At 38.9% G+C, this 24,612-nt stretch overlaps 1 protein-coding gene across 19 annotated transcripts in view; it reads left to right on the top strand.

The window, feature by feature from the left end:
- The window catches only part of GRM8 (glutamate metabotropic receptor 8), a 405,616-nt gene that overhangs the window by 244,034 nt on the left and 136,970 nt on the right, over nt 1-24,612 (top strand). For 17 of the 19 annotated variants that reach the window (XM_064142387.1, XM_064142381.1, XM_064142385.1 and 14 more), the window contains one exon: nt 186-386. In XM_064142387.1, the coding sequence (XP_063998457.1) occupies nt 186-386 (201 nt within the window). Of the gene's footprint in view, nt 1-185; nt 387-908; nt 1,114-2,133; nt 2,505-24,612 lie in introns of those variants that run through there. The other 2 variants (XM_064142398.1, XM_064142397.1) reach the window with 2 other exon arrangements.

Genomic DNA, 24,612 nt, shown 5'->3' with positions numbered 1-24,612 from the left:
AAAACCAGATGGCCATATTTTTACTTGTCTTGTTTATTTAAGTGATGGACAGATGAGTCCTAACTTTATCTATCAAACTGACTGTAATTATTTATGTTCCTCTGTGAATTTTTGCATGCAAATGCCTTCACATGTACACAGCCAAACAAACAGAAGTAAGATGACTGTTTCTCTTTCTTCCATAGGCTTAGAAAGAATTGCAAGAGATTCAGCCTACGAGCAAGAGGGGAAAGTTCAGTTTGTAATTGATGCAGTGTATTCCATGGCCTATGCACTACACAACATGCATAAAGATCTCTGTCCTGGGTATATTGGTCTATGCCCAAGAATGAACACAATTGATGGTAAAGAACTACTTAGTTATATCCGGGCAGTGAACTTCAATGGTAAGTTATACATACACTTTTTTTCTTCTTTAAATGTTTCAAAAGTGTCAAGATATGTTTTCTTCATTAAATAGGGTATTTTAAAGCACAATGGAAAGCAGGATTAGAAGCAGTTCATATTGGAACAGAACAGATTTTTTTCCACTGGCTTTGAAACCCCACGTGTATTTTTCATCTTAACGTTAAGCTTCTCCCAAAAGAGGCAGATGTTAAAAAAAAGAATCTGTTGATCAAAATATTCCAGTGGGAAGGTGCTGTTACAGGAAACAGTTGAGGACCCATGCAGTTCTATTGACAGATTAGAATCCTTTTACAGAGGTTGCTCGTGTGTTAGCAAGAGAAAGAATTGAAAACATGCCGTTTTGAAAATTGCCATCTTCTGAAATCATTGTTCAAGAGGATTTTTTTAGCAGTGGATAGTGGGGAGTTTGCTTTAAATTTGCGTACTTAAATCTCAATTAAAACACTCACTAGCATTTCTGGCTTCCTTTCTCTTTCTTTGTTTTTGACTTGGTGATTTAGAGAGCTTTAACACAACTACAGTACGTATCTTTTTAAACAAGACTACATTATTTTCTGTGCTGCTGAGATCTACCTGCTGAGGAAATGGAGTTACATCTGCTTGCACTGCTAACAGTAGAGCCTGGTAGAGAACAACATTACTTTATGAATGTACAATTAAAAAGGTAGAACATACCTGATGATGAAATAAAGTTGATGAAACCTACCTTTATTTCATTGAAGTAATAATTGTTGTAGACTACATTTACTATTATTTTACAAAGAAATGGAACTATGTTCTTTTCTAGGTTTTGGTTGGGGTTTTTCCCTACTTGATGGCAATTCATGTACTAGGCATGCCTTCTAACTATGCAGAGAGAAGTACTGTCTATCACAATTTATTCCAGTGACCTCAGCTGCCAGCCTTTTTTGAAAAAAATACAAGGTCATTTTGAATTTAGCTTCTGAGTGGAAGCTTTTTTTGCTTTAGGTAATATACCAGACCATTTGGTTGATATGAATGTTGGCTGTAGTTCACAGTTTTTTCTTCCTATGAAATTTTCATGAAACAAGAATCCCTGTCTCCAAGAATATAAAGACAGAAGGAGTTTAAATGACTCTTTAGTGAGCAAAATATGTTGCTGGCTAATGGGAGATGCTGCTATGCTGACAAAAATGGGCAGCATATTATAAGGTTTGCAATTATTATTATCTACATTTCTACTAGAGATTCTGGGTCTGTGTTGTTAAAGCACAAAGAAAGTGATCTATTTTCATTTGGTGAACATGAAAGTTTAGCATAAAAGTGTAAGCTGTACATTTTATTTGAAATGTTTCTTTCCCCAGATTGTTGTGTTTCATCAATACTTGTCATGATTTTTTTGACTCTTAAGTATTGCAACAAGGTGAGATGAAAGAGTGGGATAAAACATTCCTGACACTAATGAAAAAAAAAACACCCTGCTTTTGAAGAAGTGATTTACTGAAAGAAAAAAGGAAAAAGAAAATAAGAAAAAGAAAAAATAAAAAAAAGACTATTTCTATGAGTTTAAATTTCTGCCTCACAGAATATGTTAGTTGTTCCCTGTACTAGGCTAGTTCACCTTAGGTACTGGAGTACCAATATTTTGGATGTGTTACATGCCCAAATATTTATTTCTTTTCAATTATGAGTTGGAAACCATGAGCAGAGGAAGGTCTTTAACCCTTTTCCTTTTCCTGTTAATCTCAAATTCTTTTTCCTTAGGACAGCACTGCCACTGTGTTCAACTTATTTACAGAGGTGATTATTTACACAGACTGCCAAGCCTCCTGTAGTGGAAATTGACAATAGTGCTGTTTGCTGGTTTTGATGTGCATTCTAGGTTAAAACATTAAAAATTATTGAACTGATACATAGGGAAAGTGAAAGGAAAACCTTGACTTCTCAGCCATTCATGCAACATTTTTCTATGCTAACAGTCACAGGAATATGGCATTGATAAATGCAGTGACCTCTGGAGATTGTTCCCTCTGGTTCACTGCTGAGACCAGGATGAGACAAATCAGTTTGCTTAGGGTCATGGCTAGCCTCCTCCAAGATATTCTCTGAGCAATTAGTTCTAATACACCATCGTATCCACAATAAAAAGCTTTTCTTATGCTTAAACAACTTTTCCTGTGTTTTAGAATTAAGCCTCTGCATTTTTGAGTCAGGCAGTTTTCTCTTTTTATTCAGTATCAATTTCCCCACGTGGTTCTACCCTTATCTGTATTAAGCCAACTTCTCATCAGTCTTCTCTTAGCCAAAGTAGTAATGAGTGGGTGCAAGTCCAATTTATGTGGTGTCACATTCAACTTGGTGGGTGTCACCTCAGAAAGTATGACCTCTATTATAAAGGACATCTGTCTTACCTTGCAAGGGTGAGAAAATGTGTGTTTTGCTTTTGGTTGCAAGTAATCACTTTGAAATGTTTTAATTTTTGTTTACTTTGGTGTTTTATTTACAAATGAGGACATTTCCCTCCCACCGCCCCGAGGAGTTAATCTGTGTAATATTCTCTGACACTTTCATGACTGAAGGGTGGTCATAAGCCCCAGTGCACAGTGTACTGATGTAATTGATATGACATGTGTTTCTGCTTAGATATCCTTCTACCAGTTTTATGCTAAATGTGGAGAAATTCACAGCTCAGTGTGATCTTAAAGGGAATATAACTTCTTCATTTGTAATAGGACACCAGCAAAGTGTATAAAAACAATGACTTTTCATTTACGATGAGCAGTTTAATAATTTAATGATAGTAATAAAACCTAATAATTAGAGGGAAAGAACCTCTAACATGTAATTGGTGCAGACTATTGTCATGCACATCGAAAGCCTTTTTAAATAGGAAAACATATTGCCAGTTTGCTGTCATGGGGCATATTTAGTTCCCTGTGTTGTTGATGATCACTGCTAGTAGACCATAACCAGCCCTTTCTAGCTGTTTGATTAAAAATAATTAGAGCTTTCAGAAGTTTTATGCTCCAACTTACCTTGGTTTTCATAGGCAGAAAAAAAAAATGTTGTCTCTTTATGTTATTTTTATTTTAATAGAAGTGCCACATTTGAAAGATTTTGCCAACTAAATTTTGTATCAAAACCAAAATGAAGTATTCATGTGAAACTAGTGTTTCGTATTCAAAATTGTGTAAACTGAAGTTTTTCTGTTAATTAGGTTTATAAACATACTGTAATGGAATACACAATAGTATAATTGTGGTGTGATTCAGTATGTTCTCCAATCACATAGCCCTAGTGTTCTCACTCTACTTAACTTTATTATTCCATGTACAAAATAAGCAGATGCTACCCTGGTGTGTTCTGAATGTTTTATGAGAAGTGCTTTGATGAATTCACTGTTAAGTGCTCATCATTTGCCAGATGCACTTGTGGTGGATGGAGGTGTTACAAAGGTGGGGTCTTTCTTTGTTTTATTTTCATTGTTAGGAAAAATATTTATCTTTGTACTTCCCTTCAGACAAAACAAACAAACAAAAGGGAAGACAATGTGAATACATTGCTATTTCTTGGGGGAAACAAGTGTTAAGACTCATCAGTGCTTCCATCCTCAGTTGTCCCACTGCAAAAGTGAAGATAAAAATTTACAGTTAAATTCCAAATATAAAGATCATTGCTTATGTTGTACATAAAATATTTCCTGTAGAAGAAAGTGTATTCTTTATATATGTATTTTAGCTTGTATAAGGTAAATGATTTTTACCTGCCTTTAGTCAGATATTTGTATTTATGTTTACATTAATACACTGCAGTAGTTCCATGGATAAACATCACAAAAACATCACACAGAATGTATTTACAGATGTTGCACTATGATTCTTGAAACAATCATAAAGGTAAGGGCAGAACTTGACCTGCACTCTCTTACATGCAAAGAGACAACCTAATTGCTTTGATGGGTTGCTTATTCTGTTGGTGAGTAGGGATATTTGCTACTTTGACTTCTTCTTAGGGGATTAGAAGGGATCAAAATAGGTGGAAGGACTGACTCCTCTCTGCTGTCAATACTTAGATAAATGTTTGGTTATGCAGGAGGTTGCTTGCATCATCACTTCCCCCTCCAGGTGAATAAAGGACTCAAAATGTTCTGAGTCTGACTGTGCAACCTTTATGTGGTCTTTCTGGAGAGTAAAAGCAGCTATATTGTTTGGTGGGATTTTCTGGCAAATCTACAGTAACACTGGAACACACTACCTGTAAAACCTGTAGAGTTTCTGTCCCTGGAGATACTTGACACTCAATTGAAAATGGGTCACCTGCTCCAGCTGAGCGAGCTGTAAACCAAGGGGCAGGGTTAAGTGATCGCCAGAGGTCCCTTCCCACTTCAGTCATAGAATCATAGAATCAAGCAGATTGGAAGAGACCTCCAAGATCATCCAGTCCAGCCTATCACCTAGCCCTATCCAGTCATCTAGACCATTCTATAGTGTTTTCTGGACTTGAGAATGTACCTCTTACCCACCATTTACAATATTAAACAAAGATTATGTGTTACATTATCATTGCCTGAGTGGACTAGTAAGCCTCACTGCTATTTAGTTTTTAGATATGTTAATAAAATGCCTTTGAGAAAAGATTAATTTTGACAACACATGCACAAACACATGTGCACGCAGCATCAGTCCCATTTAAAAAGCAAACATGCAAAATTTCATCCTGAAAGAGCAGAATGACACCAGGTAGTGAAAACATAAGAACAGAAACTAGCAGGCAAATTCAAAATCAGGTGTTGACACCTGGAAACTAAAAATTAATGATCATGCTACATTATAATATTTTTCCCTGCAAAAGCAGTATCTACAGAGGACAGGCTTGGTTTTGTTGTGTTTGTTTTTTTTTTTTTTAAAGTGAAGAATAGAGTTTCTTCTGGAGAATTTTAAAACCTCCAGAGTATCATTATTGTGAAATCAACTGTTTACAAAATTCATCGTCTCTTGCTTGTCTTTTGTAGTTCCTAAGACCTCGATCTGTGCAAAACTTTCCTAACTTACTGTTCATCTTGGGCTATTTTAGATGTTTTCATGAAGAAGGCTGACACCTCTTTATTCTATGATTAAGTAGAAAATTTGCATTCTTAAATCATTAATAAAATTTAAACAGAAACTTTAAAATGGTACCTTCTGAGGCTCATAAGTTTTGATTTTTTTAAATGCACTAATTACAGTAGAACTATATGGCCCACTTAAAATGTACTGGAGATATGCTCTTAACTCAGATTTTTAAAACTCCAGCTCTCAAGTCTACAACTAGCAATGGAGAAATAAATCTTTTGGAAATACCTGTTAGCCATATCTGTTGTTTTAAAAATTATGAGTTCTTATTTTGAGTTCATAATTTAGGTGTTTTTACTGTCATATGATTGCCAATAGTATCTTATTCTAATAGAATTAATACTATTTAAGTATCACAGAAGATAATAGTAGATTATAGTAAATCAGATAGGGACAAACAAGATTAACAGTGAGTTGGGAAGGGCTGAATTACAGTTGACACACTGTGGCATCAAATCCGGTTTCACGAATTTCTACTTTGCTGAAGAAATAGTGCTTTCAGCTGTGGAATTTGAAGGGGGAATGTCTGATGCAGTTTTAATGAGACCTGCAGTGTTTGTTCTGCCATAAGTTAACCATATGACATAATCCTACTTTTTTTATTTGCTTGTTTTGTTTTTAAATCTTGGTAGTACTAGAATTCAATTCAGTTCATTCTTTTCATGCGCTTTTGTCATGGCTTCAGAGGTATCAAATTTGGACTGTGAATGCACTGGGGCTATGGCAGACCATTTGTAATATAGAGTCCCTATGTCTAGTTTCCCGTATCTTTATGTTAAATTAAGAAAGGAGTCTATTCTTGGGAATGTGCAGGGGGATGATTTCAACAAAGTTCTGCTTTGGCATGCTAATTATTTTAATGGAATTAATCTAGGTGGCTATACAAGAAAGTAAAATTGCACAGGTGTCTGAATTACTCTTAATGGATTTGGGTAATGTGTGGTTATAATGTAAGCATGTGCAGTAGGCAAAGATGGAGCTGCCGTGAGTCTTATGTACCTCCTGATTCCATGTAATTAAATTCAGAGATTATGACAATGCTGTGTGTGAAATAAGGAGGTAAGTCCTAAAAGTAAATGCAATTTATAACCATGCTTTTCTTATGTACAGATCCTAAGTACTGATTAATTGACCAATATATATGCCTCACATACAAAATTCATGATGTAGAGCATGACTGAGGCCAGTTCTCTGTTTTGAGGATTAAGGTCTAATTCATAAGGTATTTTAATAATTAATACATAAAGGAAGGTGATAAAGGATTTACCCTCATTACCCATGAAAATTGATCTGCATCTCCTGATAGGTGAGGATATTCAGGTATGCTGGAGGACAGTTTTCTAATAAGATCAAGGTAAAAAGTCATGCAATAGTGTGGAACACTGCAGACTCATCCTTGCCATTCTGAGTGAAAAAGTATCTGAGTACAAGGAAGTTGAATCCATAATGCATGTATTTTTTTACCTTCTAGTCAGTGTAAGAAATAGCACATCTGTACTTCTGCAGAATTATTAAGAGCTTCAGATATCCTTATTATCTTTATTAACAGGAGTGCCACAGAAGGCATACCATATGTTTTGAGGTAAAGAATACCTTTAGAAGCTTTCTAATTAAATGTTTAAGTTTAAAATCCCCTCTTAAATCTACCAAACCAAGTAAGCAGGTTTGCACAAATTATTACTTTTTTCATATGTCTATTTACAACCTGTTATGCCAGCCCAGGACAGTTAGGAGAAGAAATTAACTAATTTTTAGTATGCCTGTAACAGAATAATGAGCCTGTTTAATTTTCCTACAACAACTTTTATTTACAAAATAAAAATAAGCACATTAGAGAGAATATCAAGAAAAAGAAAAGAACTTGGATTTTATTAAGGGGATTTGGTGATATAAGTGAGCCCCATTTATAGTTTGTTCATGTAAAAAAAGTAATTTAATCATTAACGTTTGATAAGTGACAAACTCAAGAATAGGGTAATTCTTCAGGAAGATCATTCTAGTGAAATTATCTTCACAAAAGTTAAGATTCTTTTATAAGGAGGAAAAATAACCTTTTCTCTGTGCTAAAAATGACAATTAGGTAGACATAATGCCATAGGCCAGGAATTACAGTAAGAAGAGAGTAATTTTATAATGAGCAGACATTAGTAATATCATCAGACAGCACAAGTTTTTCTACTTTAAGATGATCTTGTATTCAGCAATAACCAACCAAATAACCAAGTTCAGATTTATAGTCAGGATAGTATTGGATACAACAGCAAGTTAGACATGGTACAAGATGTGATCTTAGGCAAAACCAGGGAAAATCCCAGCAAAATAAACAACACGTCTAAGAGAAAAGTGATGGCATTCGATTGGTTTGTCCCTCACAGGCAAATAGAGTTTCCTCCAATTCACTAGCTGGTGAAGTCTACAGTGTTTCGTTCTCCACATAGCTAATGGGAAAAAGGAAGATACTTCTAAAGGGTACCAGAGAGGTAACCTATCCATTAACATTTAGAGACCATAACAACTCATCTACTTCTGTATGTTTTTCTGTAAGCGGCTATGAATCAGATTTTCTCAAAGGCTGATTAAAGCATTTCTGACTACAAAATATTAAATATGTGAAAAAGTTTTTCTTAAAAGTTTCTCTAATTTGCTCCAGCAGAGGAAGCATTTGCTGCTATCCTTGAGGATTAAGGTATCAAATCATTCTGGCCACAGAGCAGGCTACATTTTACACTGAGGAGATCGGGCTCAAAATGCTTCTCCCCCTGGTCTTAGCCAAATCTCTCCCTTCTAAGTCTGAAATAAAATGCAAATTTCTAAGGCATTCTTTTTTTAAATGGAGACTTTTTCTCTCAACTCTCCTATTATCTATATAATTAAAACAGAACATTTAATATTTTTTTTAATGATGGCACATTATTGAGGCTTCCATATTAACATTTTCAATTTGTGCCAGCTCCTTTAGGTTATTAACTTTCACAATTGCATTAGCATGTAATTAAAATAAAAACAAATAAAATGTTTGGAATATAAGGAATACAGAATACTCTTTATTATTAGTTCCACTTGAAAGCCTAAACTCTTTTTCCTCAGGTGTAGGAGCTTACATGGCCAGATGGAACTGAAAGTGGCACTTCTATTACTTACAACTCTATTAACAGATGATCAACTTTACCAGTACTCTTAACACAATTTTATTTGCTGATAGATGAGCTATATATGTAAAGGTAAGGTTATCAGAGGTGACTCATCTATGTTTCAGAATATGAAAATCTGAATGTTTTTAACTACTGTGTCAAAACTTACACACCAGCCATAGCTTCCTCCTTAAACCCACCAATTACAATGAGTAAGGTTTGTATGATTAACTTTGATGTGGACTTGTCTAGATTTTAGAAGTTCATCTGAAGGATAAAACATATCTTAGTAGTGCTAAGTGGCTATTATTTTATATAAAAGCATAATTTTAGTTGTATTTTTATCCTAGTGAAAACAGTTGAAGCAGCTATAAATGTATGTCTCCATATTGCTACCCAGGCAGCAATAAGACAAGAATGCTTAGTGCAGTACTGGATAAATTTTATCCATTTGTTGGATTTTTTTAAATTGTGCATCATACACAAAGAAATAAGTTTTTCTTGCTCTGTACAGCAAGATAGTTCCAAAGAGTTTGGAGAGCACTGTGGTATCATGGCACTTGTCTGATCTTTTGGGGGATTTCGGAACATTCTCAGTTTGCAGACACATTTTCTGTTACATGGGTTTGTTTACAGGACCAGACAAACAACGTAGTAACAGAAAACCATTTACATTTGCTGAATAAATATTCCCATGTAAGCTGTATGATTTTTGGTGGAAAGGTGAGGGACTTTTTTTTAATGGCAGTCAAAAGTAGCAGTTTGTATGGACTGATTAGAAAGGAAACAGCTCTATATCATCTGTGTTCTGTGTCCTGCTTCCTCCTTAGAATTTCTTTTCTTTCAAGGTTTTCCAGACACACACACACACACTTATCAAACTCTTTAAAATGGCACAAATCCAGGATTCTGCGTGTTGCGTATTCTGGAATCCTCAATAGTAAGTTGTTTTTCTTTGACTGTGAGGGTAAGCAAACAGATATAATCACAGAAGACATGTTATTTCTCCCTTTGAGCCCCAGCTAGATCAATGTTTAATTTTCTCTTTTGGCCCTGCAGCCACTCTAGGACTACCCTGGCTTTGCTCCAGTTTAGCTTGATCCTGAATTGAGAGACAAAAATATATTGGCACTGCTCCTGTGCCATACATAATCATATTTTATAAACATATCCCTAGGTAGCATTAAGTCACAACTCATAACATGGTCAATTATGGCATCTGTGTCCCACTTTTGTGGGGGTAATTATTATGCATTTTTAAAGAAAATGAAAATGATGTATGAAACCTCAAGTCATCATTTGTATGCAGGATGTGCAGGTACAGGGCAGATAGACTCCTCAGCACATGCCAGACTCTGCAAAGTTGAAAGTCTTATTCAGTGCACTCTGATGTGTTTCTTCTAAGTCCCTACCCAGAAATCAGAAGAGAAAGCCTTGGGATACTAAGAGTCTGTGTTTATCACGGTGGAGAATAACAACTAAAGGTGCTTGGAAATAACCCTTCTATTGACATAGCCACTGAGGGAAGCTTTCTGCTAAACTAGCTTTTGTTTGAAGGCTCCAGCTCTTGATAGATACAAATTGTTATATCGATTCTCCCTTCTGCGTTGACTAACTGCAGCTCAAATGCTGATAATTTTTTCTGTTCTGCACTTTCATTGTTTCTTACCAGCGAAGGACATTGCTTATGCACAAAGTGCCTAGGCAGGATTTCTTGCTTATCTGAGCATAAAATGCACATGGTTTTGTTCTTACTGTAGTAACAGAATTGTCGTGAGTCTTGTATGGTGAACCAGAAACTCTGAGGAATGTATAAAATAGAAAGTCATGTTCAAACAGATGTCCCCACGTGAAGAAAGTTAATTTTCAGTTGCAGATGTGAAGTTCCTATTTTGAGTGATTTGCCCTAGATGTAATTTTGAAGCTATCTAATGTTTCGGTGTTGTTTGCGAGACACCTAGTTACTCTGTGTTGCTGCATTACTAACAAGAAAAAAAATACTTAGAAAAGTTATTTTATTTGTTTGCCTGTTTCTTTTTTTCAAATAATCTTGGGACAGCAACATTTTTAGACCATGCAGATATTTTTTAGCCAGTAAATGTCATAAGTCCACAAGTGCTGGAGACTGAGTTGTCAGGTCTGATGAAGTTCATTGCTGAAAGGTGTGAAGGATCAGGGCAAAGATGTATACCTTCTGCCAGCTGTCCTCTATCAGACATACCCATCCGTAAATGTGCACCTACAGTCTCTGCTGTTCTGGGATTCAGATGTTCAATGTGTATAAATTTGCACAACAGAAGTGAAGGCATATTTGTGAATGTTTTACCTACAGTGTTTTAATGGTACATAGCAAACATAATTGGCTCTTATCTTGGTCCTCCGAGTCTTTATTTCAAAGGCATGAACCATTTTCTTTAAATAAAGACTCCAAACCTGTGTTCAGAGGTGATTTAAACGAAGTTATTCTGATTTCAATAGCAGGAACTTATCTCTCACATGGTGAGAAGTTGTAGCTACTGAAAAGGAGTGAGGTGAAGAGGGAAAGAAAAAGGTAGCAAACTGCAGCTGAGAAATTCACCTTCTATTTGAGCCCTCTGAATACACATAAGGAGGTTTTTTGTGCGTTTTACATTCATACATAATCAGATTACAAATATCCTATGAAGATAAGCTGATAATAGATGCTGCCTGTACTTGCCAAACAGTGAACACCAGTGTCAGGTCAGAAGTACAGACTGTTTTTCCAGTGTATGGAGAAGAGGTGTCAACTTGTTTGACAGAAGTAGCCCACTGTTACCTATAAATGCTTACCATGTGAGCTCCATGGCCAGGGCATAACACCTACCCAAGTGCATGCCATGTCATGTGAATAGATGTCTAGAAGTCAGTGCAGCCAAGAGGTTATTATGTGCTCCTAATAAAGTGCATTGAAGTCCAGTTTTCCAGCAGCAAGCACATAAAAAACATTTTTTCTAATCTGTAGGTTGTTTTTTCCCCCCAAGTAATTCATAGAATAGAATGGTATATTCTATTTCTGAAGTCATTAAATGGTAAAAATCACCCACAAAACAAATGAGGAAACAAAAAGTTCAGTACTTACACTGGATTGAAATAGTATTTCAAAATATAAATGGCTTTCAGAAAGAAATTTGTGTTACCCAAAGGACAAAAAAAAAGCACTTTGATTTTAAGGATTTTCCCCCTCATCTCTTATTGTTTAATTATTTGATTTTGGTCTGAATTAAACTAGAACTAATTTTATGAAGAAATAGAATCTCTCTGTGCCCTACAGCTGTATTGGTGAGTGATGTTCTTATTAGTTCAATCACTAATGAAAACGAGCAATTAATTGGCATTCCTGACAAGAGTGCTGATTTTGTCGAGCAATTGCAAGAAACTCTTTTCTATAGCTCTGGTCCTTGATTGAAAACCTCTGGGAAATTGGACCAAGGGATGGAAGCTCTTAACTTAAAATATTGCTAACCTTTGGGGCAAGTCCATCTGAAATGTGGGCAGGGCTCCCTTGTGCCAGATTAGTGCTGGATCAGTAGAGCTGAGAGTTGCCTCCCTCAGCAATCAGGATACCTGCGAGTTTGCAGCTGCAAACTCAGATCAGAGACATGGGCAAAACAGAGGGGTGCCTCTCCCTTTTAGATCTCAGCTGGAAAGGGAAGTGAAAAAGAAGCTGTATGCCTCACTGATTTGGTGTAGTGCTTTTGAAAATGAGAATGTAAAATACTAGTCCTTCAGAATCTTAGAGGCACAAATCAGTGCCACTTGGGTGGTTCTTCGATAATGAAATTTAACTCAGGTCTTGATCACCAGCGTAGGCAGTTGTATTTTTGACCTTCCTATGGGTCCTTCTGCTGTAAAAACTTCTTCCTGTTTTATAGGGGTGATTTTCAGATTGTGAAGTCTTTAAATGCCATGATAACATAGACCTTGTAAACATAGCTGTATTGTGGTGAAGCGGGAGGTGGTGACCAAGAAAGGGAATAATTTTCATGAGGTTCAGTGTATTCACATTATCATAGAATCAATTAGGTTGGAAGAGACCTCCAAGATCATCCAGTCCAACCTATCACACATTCCCCTCCAATCAACTAGACCATGGCACTAAGTGCCTCATCCATCTTCTTTTTTAAACACTTCCAGGGACAGCGACTCCCTGGGCAGCCCATTCCAATGGCAAATCTCTCTCTCTGTGAAGAACTTCCAGCCTATACCTCCCCCGGCACAACTTGAGATTGTGTCCCCTTGTTCTGTTGCTGGTTGCTTGGGAGAAGAGACCAACCCCCACCTGGCTACAACCTCCCTTCAGGTAGTTACAGAGAGCAATGAGGTCACTTCTGAGCCTCCTCCTCTCCAGGCTAAACAACCCCAGCTCACTGACCCTCTCCTCACAGGGTTTGTCTTCCAGGCCCCACACCAGCTTCACTGCCCTTCTCTGGACATGTTCCAGTACCTCAACATCTCTCTTGAACTGAGGAGCCCTGAACTGGACACAGGACTCAAGGTGTGGCCTGACTAGTGTTCAGTACAGGGGAAGAATAACCTCCTCTGTCCTACTGGCAGCACTGTTCTTGATGCAGGCCAGGATGCCATTGGCTCTCTTGGCCACCTGGGCACACTGCTGGCTCATCTTCAGCTTACTGTCTACCAGTACCCCCAGGTCCCTTTTCTGCCTGGCTGCTTTCCAGCCACTCTGTCCCCAGCCTTTTAGTGCTGCTTGGGGTTGTTGTGGCCAAAGTGTGGAACCCTGCACTTGGCCTTGTTAAATCTCATCCCAATGGCCTCTGCCCTCCCATCCAGCCTATCAAGGTCCCTCTGCAGGGCTCTCCTACCCTCCAACAGATCAATACCTGCTCCTAGCTTGGTGTTGTCTGCAAACTTGCTGATGCTGGACTCAATGCCCTGGTCCAGATCATCAGTAAAGATACTGAACAGGACTGGGCCCAGCACTGATCCTTGGGGGACACCACTAGTGACAGCTGCCAACTGGATGTGGCACCATTCACCACCACTCTCTGGGCCTGGCCTTCCAGCCAGTTCTTGACCCAGCACAGAGTGAATCTGTCCAAGCTAGGATCTGCCAGCTTTGCCAGGAGCTTGTTGTGGTAGATGGTGTCGAAAGCTTTGCTGAAGTCCAGGTAAACTACATCCACAGCCTTCCTCACATTCACCAGGCAGGTAACTTGATCATAAAAGGAGATCAGGTTGGTCAAACAGGACCTGCCCTTCCTAAACTCATGCTTATTGAGGCTTAGGTGTGAAAATTTAATACAGATCTATTCTTTAAACCTTTCACCTTTATTTTCTTGATTTGTTATGTATATCACTTACTACTAACATGTAGTAAAGAAGATTATAAATATTCTTACTTAGTCTCCCTTGTTATTTCTACAGTTGCTTCATTGTCCTCCCTCAGAGGTCCTTATGCTAGAATCAATAACATCCAGATCAATGGAATAATAAAATGTAAATCTTTCATATTCATGATCCTGACTTGCTAATGATTTCTAATGGAGTTTTTAACAGGAATGAGCTTGATATGAATTGCCAGGCAGATACGTAATAAGAGGAGATCTGAGTAGGGAAATGTAGAAGGATAATGAAATCTGACAATAGAAAACTGTGGACAAAGTGCTGAGACTAAGAACAAATGAACATGATTCCCATAGAACAGGGTCACAAGCCAGTGCCTGAACCATATGATTTGTTTCCAGGAAATGGAGAGCAATAAGGTTAGGCACAGAAAAACAGAGGACTTCATAACTTCATTAGATTGACATGCTGCTAATATTGAACAGTACATAAATTAGAAAGGGCTGCTCATAACAGTATTGCTTTTCTTTTTTCCCCATGAGAAATAACAGCAAAAAATAGACACATGATGATGCAGATGATAAAAGATGCAGCTGTTATTAGTATTGTAAAAGGCAATAGAACAACCACTGTGACCTGATAGATTCACATTGCCATGCAAGTAGATAAAGTGGGGGAGAGTAGACATATAAAAATGCTACAGTGCAGGGACACAGATTTTAGCTATTTATAAAGCAAACTGTTATAGGAATAGAATTAAATTTGTTTTGCATTAGATATATACATTTCACATGTCTACCCATGAAATAGTTGATTACACAGCTTTTACAGTGAACAGAGAGAAAGCTTAGTGTAATGGTTCATCTCATAATTTACACATCTGAAATAGGCCAGGCAACTTGTGCTGTAGAATTGTCTCCACTGACAGCAGAGTAAACTTATAAAATTATATCAGCTTTAGATGTCTATGCTGAGATTTCCAAAGATAGATGAGTTGATTCCAATACTACTCCAGTTTTGGAGAAAAAATGATTGTGACGAGAGAAACAAGGAATAAACTGATGAGTTATTATTGTAAGCCACCTGAAAATTGCCTACGAGATGAGAGAAGAAATAGCAGAAAATCAGAATAAGTGCAAAAGCATTTGATAGAACTAATTTGGAGAAAGATGTTAATATAATTACCAGTAACAATAACCATAAATTCTTTAGTAATAAAATTAGACTACTATTTGGTTTCTGCTTTATAAACAGTGAAACATGAAGTAATCCATATGGAGCTCTCCCACATAGCGCACAGAAATTATAGACAGAATTATTAACACTGAAGATGTTCAACATGCATTTTGTCAAAACCATTTTAAATAACACCAGCATGGAAATACCTTTAAGACTGGCAATAATCTGGAAGTTGAAAAGCTGACAATAGGAAAGAAAGAGAAGATCCCAATAAGGAAGAAGTGCAGGAAAATTAAAATGAAGTTGCTCTCAAAGAGCTTCCTGAAAGCAGTGGCAAAAGCTGGTGGATAGATACATGTAAATGCAGACTATAATATACTGTATATCTGTACAACAGTTAGACAAGCAATTCTGACAGTAGGTGACAAGTTGGAAAGGCTGGGGAACAGAACAGTAAAAATAAGAATGTGCATAGGAGCAAGCAGCAGTTCTTACAAAGCTGGTTATTATTTGGAACTCAAGTAACCTGAGAGGTTTTCTGGGAAAAAATAATTAGATGTGGTAGAAGACTGTTCTGATTAATTTTCAAAGCTTGAGATAATGCTTTTTTCAATTATCATTTGTCAACATTAGGAAATTAGAACATCTTTAAAATGTCTGAAGACAGACGTGAATCTAGTATGAGATTTATCTGAACTGACACACACTCTCTATTTACTGGTTTTTGCCTGACCTCCATCCTTGGAAAAATGGAGTGGCTCATTCTGGGGATCATCTCTAGGCACATGGAAGAGAAGAGTACCAGTAGTCAACATGAATTTAGCAAGGGGAAATCACTCATCTGATAGCACTCTATGATGTCATAACTGAATGGGTAGATGAAGGGAGACCAGTGGATGTAGTCAACCATGACCTTAGCAAGGCTTTTGACACTCTCCCATAACATCCATGTGAGCAAGCTCAGGAAGTATGGGATAGAAGAGCAGACGGTGAGATGGATTGAAAACTAGTTAAACAGAGTGCAGAGTGGTGATCAATGGTGCCAAGTCCAGCTGGAGACCTGTAACTAGTGGAGTCCTGCAGGGAACAGTGCTGGGTCCAGTCCTGTTCAGCATCTTCATCAATGACACTGATGAGGGGACAGAGAGTCTTCTCAGCAAGTTTGTTGACGTACCAAACTGGGAGGCTTGGCTGACACACCTAGAGACTGTGTAGCCATTCAGCAAGACTTGGACAGACTGGAGAGCTAGGCAAAGAGGAACTGTCATGGAAGGCTAATAGACCTATTAGATGTCCTGGCTTGCCCCACCCTTCTGCTGATGGGGGAAGCAAGAGTGGGAGGAAAACAAAGGCTTGGGCCATTATATCCCCTCCCAAAGTGATAGACAGGTACCCAGAGGCATTTAGGTACTCGTTGGTGTCTTGCCTAAAGAAGGGCGAGCAAGCCCTGGTTTCATCTAATATGATCAGTTTTGCAGATGCCATTCTGATTGGTGAATCTCTGTGGCCAAAGGAGCCTGTGCACTCGGGCAAATAATTGCTGAATTGCAAGCAGTTGTGCTGCACTTCTGCCTTGCTGCCTCTGCCTCACTGCTCTTGGACAATGTGTTCTGCTCTGCCTCGTGCTTCAGACCAGATTAGCCCTGATGTTTTTGCCTTGAACTACGTGGAAACTTAAATGCCTCAAGTTTACCAGGAGAAGGCATTTAAGTGCCTCACAATGTGGCAAGTAGTGCAACTAACATCATGGTCCCTGCACATCTGCAAACCTCCATGCTAAGAGGAACCAGGATCAGGTCAGAGATCATCTGCCTCTTTCCTGGCACCCTGGGGAGATCTAGAAGCCTCTCAACAACTGAGCAGTTCCAACACTACCCCAAAGGAGCCAGGGACTATCTTGAAATTTCTACTCCAGCACAGCAAGTAGAACACACTTTCCCTAGGGCTTCAGGCTACCTATTTGTAAGTGGGGCAAAGCCATTTTGTGGCTACACTTTTCCAAATGAATGAACTGCTGATAAGCATCCTTGTGAAGATTTTCCCAACCGAATTAGAACCCAAATTTAATTAATTTGTATATAGTTGTGGGTGTTTTATTTGGAAATAATATAACTACATATTTTATATTTCCTGCCTCGTTAATTGCCCCAACTAAATCAGGAAGCTAATGAAGTTCCACAAGGATAACTGCAGAGTCCTGCACCTGGGAAGAACTAATAAACTGCACCAGTACAGGTTGAGGGGTGATCTGTTGGAAAACAGCTCTGTAGAAAAGGATCTGGGAGTCCTGGTGGACAACAAGCTCTCCATGGGACATCAATGTGCCCTTGTGGCCAAGAAGGCCAATGGAATCCTGGAGTTCATTAAGAAGAGTGCGTGCAGCAGATGAAGGGAGGTTCTCCTCCCTCACTACTCTGCCCTAGTGAACACACCTGGAACATTGTGTCCAGTTCCAGGGCACCCCCAGGCTGAGGGAGCTGGGATTGTTTAGCCTGGAGAAGAGGAGGCTCAGGGGTGACCTTATTGCTGTCTACAACTACCTGAGGGGTGGTTGCGGCCAGGAGGAGGTTGCTCTCTTCTCTCAGGTGGCCAGTGCCAGAACAAGAGGACACAGCCTCAGGCTGCGCCAGGGAAGATTTAGGCTCGAGGTGAGGAGAAAGTTCTTCACTGAGAGAGTCATTGGCTACTGGAATGGGCTGCCTGGGGAGGTGGTGGAGTCGCCGTCCCTGGGGCTGTTCAAGGCAAGATTGGATGTGGCACTTGGTGCCATGGTCTAGCCTTGAGCTCTGTGGTAAAGGGTTGGACTTGATGATCTGTGAGGTCTCTTCCAACCCTGATGATACTGTGATACTGTGAAGAGGGACACGGATCTACTTGAGAGAGTCCAGTAGAGGGCTACAGTGATAACTGAGGGACTGGAACACTGCCTTATGAGGAAAAGCTGAGAGACCGAAGCTTTTTAGTCTGAAGACTGAGAGGGAATCTAATAAATGTGTATAAATATATGAAGGCTGGGAAAGCAGGGACAGCCTCTTCTCACTTGAGTTCTATGATAGGACAAGGGACAATGGATATAAACAGCAGCACAGGAAGTTCCACCACAACCTGAGGAAGAACTTCTTTACTGTAAGTCACAGAGCTCTGGAATAGACTCCTATGCTAGTTTGAGCCTAGCTAGAATGTTTTGGTGAAAAGAAATAGATTACAGGCTGTGGGAAGAAAACGATGGTGATGTCTACTTCACTCACAGCCTTGCTGAGAAGTATGGGAACAAGAAATAAAAACATTTGATAACATGCTCGCCATCACTCTCGCTGGGGCTACTGGCTGAGCTGCATCTCTCTAACACACCCTCCATTTTGGGGTAACCCACTTTTCTTCTTAACCTCTGGCCAAACCTCTATTCTTCCTTGGGACTGGGGTAAGGTTGAGAGGGGTAGAGGGAAGGTGTAGGGGTGATTGAGAGCCCCTCCTGGGGACTCAGGTTTCTGGACGGGGAGTTGCGTTTCTGTATTACCTTTTATCTTGTGTATTTCTGTCTATAACTGTATATACTGTAAATAGCTGCCAGCTGTAAATATAAGCTTCATTCATATTTCTAGAGCCGGCTGAGTCTAGTCTGGGTGATTTCTAAAGTGTGGGGGGTGGGGAACACCCAAACCATCACAACTCCCCAGTGGAGTCTCCTTCTCTGGAGACTTTCAAGACCCATCTGAATGTGTTCCTGTGAGACTTCTGCTAGATTACGTGGTCCTGCTCTGACAGGGGGGGTTGGACTCAAAGATCTCCAGAGGTACCTTCCAATCCCTAACATCCTGTGAAACATATGTACATCAGTTCCTTATCCATTTTGCAGTCCAGCTCCAGATTCTCATCTTCTCAATTTTAATCAGTCATCTCCCATGAAGTAAAATTCTGAAATCTAGAGAGATTTTATCCCTAACATCCTGTGAAACATATGTACATCAGTTCCTTATCCATTTTGCAGTCCAGCTCCAGATTCTCATCTTCTCAATTTTAATCAGTCATCTCCCATGAAGTAAAATTCTGAAATCTAGAGAGATTTTATCTGCCGTGCTTCTCATCTAAAGTAAATAACTTTCAAAGAAAGGCACTAGGATCATTGATATGATCCATTTCTGAAAAAATAATGTAGCTTCTTTTCTCATTTACATTTCTGTTTGTATCATCTACAGAGAATTTTATCTGGGTAGAGTTAACTATTGATCATGAAAATGCAGCATGAAAGACTGTATCAATAAAGTATAAAAAGAGGAAATAAGAATCTGTTTGAAGAAAGAAGAGATAAGCAGATAAGTGATTCTGGCACAAACCTCACTTTAGCTGTTGTGTGTCCAGAGCTAAGCCTTAAGAATTGTTTTGAGAACAATTATGTCAGGAAACCTGACCTCGCTGGATTTTTTTTTTCAGAGGCTAGCAGGCAGTAAACAAGGTTTTCTGAAAAACTCATTTCAGAGCTAAATCTGCCTGTTGGCTAACTGGATTTAACTAGTGGTATCTGGAGACATGTTAATGAATTTCAGATTAACACAAGTGCTAAACCTAATGCTGTAATTAAGAAGGGCCTGCCAATCACTGCCTCTTTTGCACTGGCACAATCTATTCTGTAGATTTGTGTTGTAACATTATCATCTAGTGAGAACTGCAGTTAATTGCTAAATGGATCCTAAAAGAGCAGTTCACAGGAATGAGAAAAATTATTGTAACAGAGGACTGTAATGGCCCATTCCACTGTGTGTATTCTAAGCTTATATCACTCTGTGGGCAATTTTCTACACTGGCCTGTGTAGCAGAAAATAGTAATAATAATAATAATAATAATAATAATAATAATAATAATAATAATAATAATAATGAGTTATGACTGTTAATTTCTCTATGAATGTTAATTTTTAATTAATATTTAAAATTAATAAAAATTCCCTGAGGTTCTTTAGAAGCAATTGCACAGAATTAAAGAGTTTAGACAATCAGAACTTGGAAAATAACAACACAAGGACAGAAAAAATTCTAGCTATGCCTGTGGAGCCCTGGCATTCACTCCAGCATATGTATTCAGGACTCCGGTTCCTGAGTAAGTCTCCTGTATGAAAGATGCTTTCACGGTCGTGATGATCCCGGGGTAAACCACAGATATTTCAGGCAGAGGAGGAAGGAGATGCTGCTGAGCCACTAGTGTGAGCTGCAGCACGTGGCTGCCTGTTAAGGAGCTGCAAACGAAGAGAGGCTCCCTGCAGACAAAGGCTCCTGTAGAAAGGCACGGTGCAGAAAAGCAGGATACAGGAAGGATAATGCAGACAAGCTCGGTTTCTAAATCATCCCCCTTTATATACTTGATTTTGAAATCAAACTGGCCAATAGCCACTTGCACCATTGTTCTGGCCAATGAATTCAAAGCTTTGTGCCTCTTTTGACTACTGCAGGTGTGGTGAGGGCAGCACAAGACACGTGACACGTGGTGCTAAGCGCCCTAGCCCTCAAGGCTTTGCTCATCTACTCACTCCCAAACCCCAGCACGACAGGAGAAGGAGAGCCAGGATTAAACCTGCCTGGCAGGATTTATGCCCTACCAGGAAAGTCTGTCCACTGCCATCCCTGGAAACAGGTCTTCTAAAAAGCATCACTTAAAAAAAAAAAAAAGCCTATCTTAAGTTGAAATTATTAATTTCTGGGACTATTCAGTGCATTATTAAGAATTATCTATAACAGATGAAATCTGCAAAACAACATTTTTAGTCTTCTGATGTGAAACATGCTTCCCCCCTCATCATTTTATTGGATCTTTAACATGCGCCATATTGTCGTCTTCTTTTTCTTTTGCCTCAGATGAAATTGCAAGCAACATTGTAAGCTGCATTTGTCTGTTGTAAGCTCCATTTGTCTGTGGTAATAGCTACCTTTTGTACACTTTAAAAATGAGAGAACTACTTGTTACAATCTAGAGCTACATTTTTATGGAGAGTTGAAAGGATTTGTTTCTGTTTATGCTTATCTTCAACTATTTAGCTTGACTATGGGTATAATTTCATAAATGTCTGGGCTCTTGTTAGCTCCTATAACACAAAGCTATTGACGGCTGAATTCCTGAAGCCTTTCCACTGGGCTGACAACAATTAATAGTGTAGGTATTTCATGGGTCACCTTCCTTTCTCATTCAGGGTTATGTGTGTTGCATTCCATAGATTCACAAAGACTGTATATGCATTGAATTATAGTATCTTGATTCATTGAAAGGTAAGGCTCATAAAAACATATTAGACAGATTTTTCAGATATTCCTCATTTGATATTTAACACCAGGAAATCAGGCAGCAAAGATGACTATGGCTGTTTTACACCTGTCTCATCTTGATGGTGTAGCCAAATGCCTGCAAATATTCATGTTGTTGTTACTGGTCATTTGCAACTTTCTGAAAGTCTGGGACTGCTACATCTTAAAAACATAGCTACTGCTCACAAATCCACAGAACAGTTGAAACTGCCCCTCTGGACATACGTAGTCCAACCTCCTCTGCTCAGAGTAGACTGAAGTAAAGCAGCAGGTTGCTCAGGTTTGCATCCGGTTGATGTCTGGCTGCTTGCACAATAATAAAGCTTTTTCTTATGCTTAAACAGAATTTTTTGGGATTTGATGTTTGTCCGTTGTTTCTTGTCCTGTCATTGGAGGAGTTTGGCTTCATCTTCTTATATTTATACACGTCATGATCCAATAGTGGATGATTTGGCAGAAGTTAAAACCCCTTGCTTTCCAGCTTGTCCTTAGATATCAGAGGGGCTGGGTACAACTGAACTTAAGGCTCCCCACGTCTCAAACAATTCTCCCAACAACCTTCACTTACATATATGTATAATTTTTGGCCCTTCACAGCACACTGATAAGATACCACTCCCAGGCCTTCCCTTGTTCAAGATCAAAAGTCCCAGCTCTCTCCACTTCTCCTTGCATTCAAGATGCTCCAAGCCCTCAGTCATTTTTGTGGCTCTTTGCTGGACTATTCAAGTATGTCCATGTCTCCTATTGGAGAGCCCAGAACTGGGCACAGTGCTCCAGCTGTGGTCCCCACAGTGCTCAAGAGAAGGGATGGGTCACCCCCTCAAACTCTTGTTCAAGCTCAGCAGCTCATCTACTTCCAAACATATTTAACCCATTTTGTAGTTGCCAGTCAGAGAAGGAACTTTTCTCTTGCCATTGTCTCAGGCTTCAACATATTGAGAGTCTTAATTTCTGACTCAAATAAGAACATGCCTCCTTTAGCACAGTTCCTCTTCTTGGTAATGTGGATGTTCCCTCCACAGGAATGCCCTTCCTGCAGGCAAGGAGACAAACATCCACCAGTCCTTGCTTCAGTAACAGGCCTTCAGAGATGCATCCTCCTTTGAGAGCTCAGTCTGAGCCTCTGGGTATGTACTCTCTAGCACACCACTACCTCTGCTGAGCATATGAACACTTCCATCAGCAGCAAGGTTTCTGGCCATCTTTTGTTCATCCCCTGAAGAAACTACTCTGGGAACTGTGATCTGGGCTGCTCTGACACCTTTCCCATCACCTGCTGAATGAGTGCTTGACTCTGCCTGCTCAGAGCCATCTCATAGCACCTGTTGGTCAGGAACAGCTTGCTTAGAAGCTGCTGGAAGGCACAGGCTCCCACAACTGCTTTTACCTGACACAGCAGGCATCCTGCCATTTATTCCTCCAGGAGTTCTCAGGAATCTCCAGCCACCCCAAGAAGAGTTCACAGATCTCCAAACAGAACCCAAAAGATGCTTAACAAGAAAGGGGCTGTGTCTGCTGCCTGCCCTGTTAGCTGTCTTCTGACTTGACATTCCTGTTCAACATTTTTGTACTCCAAGAACAGATGAAAGAAAAAAAAAAGACATTGTTTTTATTTTTGAAATCTACTTTAGGGTTGTTCTGTGTTGCTGCAATGTTTATTAGACTTTAGCATACTTATGAGGAGGAGCTTATAATTACTACCTCTAAGAATTTCAGGACATTGTTAAATGGACTTCTATTTACATGCTATCGAACTAATTCATTCTGCTTCATGATTGGTAGGACAGGATTAGAGGTGTTATTCTACAGGAATAATCAGGTAATATATTAAACATACTCATATTTTTACCTTTGATATGTTCCTGATAAAAATTTGAGACACAGTGATATCAGTAGACAGAATTATGGTTGTGCAGTCCTTGAGTTATCACATTATTGTGATCATTTTTTTTGCTTGGCAAATCTTCTAGTGGTCTTGGAGGAAAGTGAATGTCAAGCTTTTCTTATGGAGTATTAATAAATAAGATTTAAAAATCAGAAGTATAACCTTTAATTTAGCTTTAAGGCTGTAAGGCACAAAATTGCAGTTAACAAGCAAGTCATTTATTGGCTTGCTAAATTTAGTGATGCTATTCATGTAAAATTGTGCATGTGCTTAACTGCTTTGTTAGTGGTCATTTTGATGGAATTGTAGGTAGCACTCAGCAGAAGTAGAAAAAGGTGCATAATAACAGAAATGAGATATAAATGCTGGAGATCACAAGTTTAGTTGGCAAGCACATATTTAATTTATTTTTAACTGTGTAATCTGCCCCATATTTACATCTGAAGGCCTTTAATGCAGAGTTAAAGATATATGCTTTTATGAATTTGCTTGAAGAAATAGGGTTCTGATAACCAGAGATGATGATCACTAAACAGAACTGTACTCATTTGCTGTTAAGGACAAAGAGGACAGAACACGAGCAGAGACCTCAGTGAAAGAAGAGAAATAATAGCAGCTGTAAATCACTTTCTCTTTGAGCAACCTGCCTTACAGCTCCTTATCGACTGCAAGTTTGGCACTAGCAGTGCCGAGAAGGTGTTAGTCACCAGTATTTGCAGGCCTGTGGAGTTCATCTTCTGAAGAAGAACATGGGCTCTGTTTGAAGTGAGACCACCAAAATTCATCTTCTCCATGGTTATATGTATGCTTAGTAACAATGTCGTCGCGGAGGGGTATTCTGCCGCCTACGCCGATTTTGGCGGAGGTGAGAAATTAATTGGTGCGAGATAATGTTATATAAAAAAATATATTTATTAGACTCAATGTTCTGAACTCTCACCACCCCCAACCACTGTATATTAAAAGGATTCTTACATGGTTATGAAAACATTGTAGGATAAAATATCTACAGTAACTTATTAATTAACTAGCAAACATTCAAACTATAAACAGAGAGAGGAGTTTTCCCCGCGGCAAATACTGTTCGGGGTCTATATGCTATTTGCCCAGCAGAGCGGGCTGGAAACTGATTCTGCTCTATGGCAAAGGCAACAGATATTTACAGAGGCATCAAAACTTTTACTCACAATTCTGATTAATCAATAATCACCCTCTGGGGCTACGTCACAGCCTATGCCTAGTGTCCAAACTTCAGGGGAGCTTTGCCCGTGGACTTTGATGCTGGAATCCTCCCAGCTTGAGGGGAAAGGAGAATCTT

Source organism: Pogoniulus pusillus, chromosome 4 (assembly GCF_015220805.1).
Source record: "Pogoniulus pusillus isolate bPogPus1 chromosome 4, bPogPus1.pri, whole genome shotgun sequence".
Lineage (NCBI taxonomy): Eukaryota > Metazoa > Chordata > Aves > Piciformes > Lybiidae > Pogoniulus > Pogoniulus pusillus.
The sequence above is the reverse complement of the archived record's forward strand: the minus strand, read 5'-3'. Positions and strand labels throughout refer to the sequence as shown.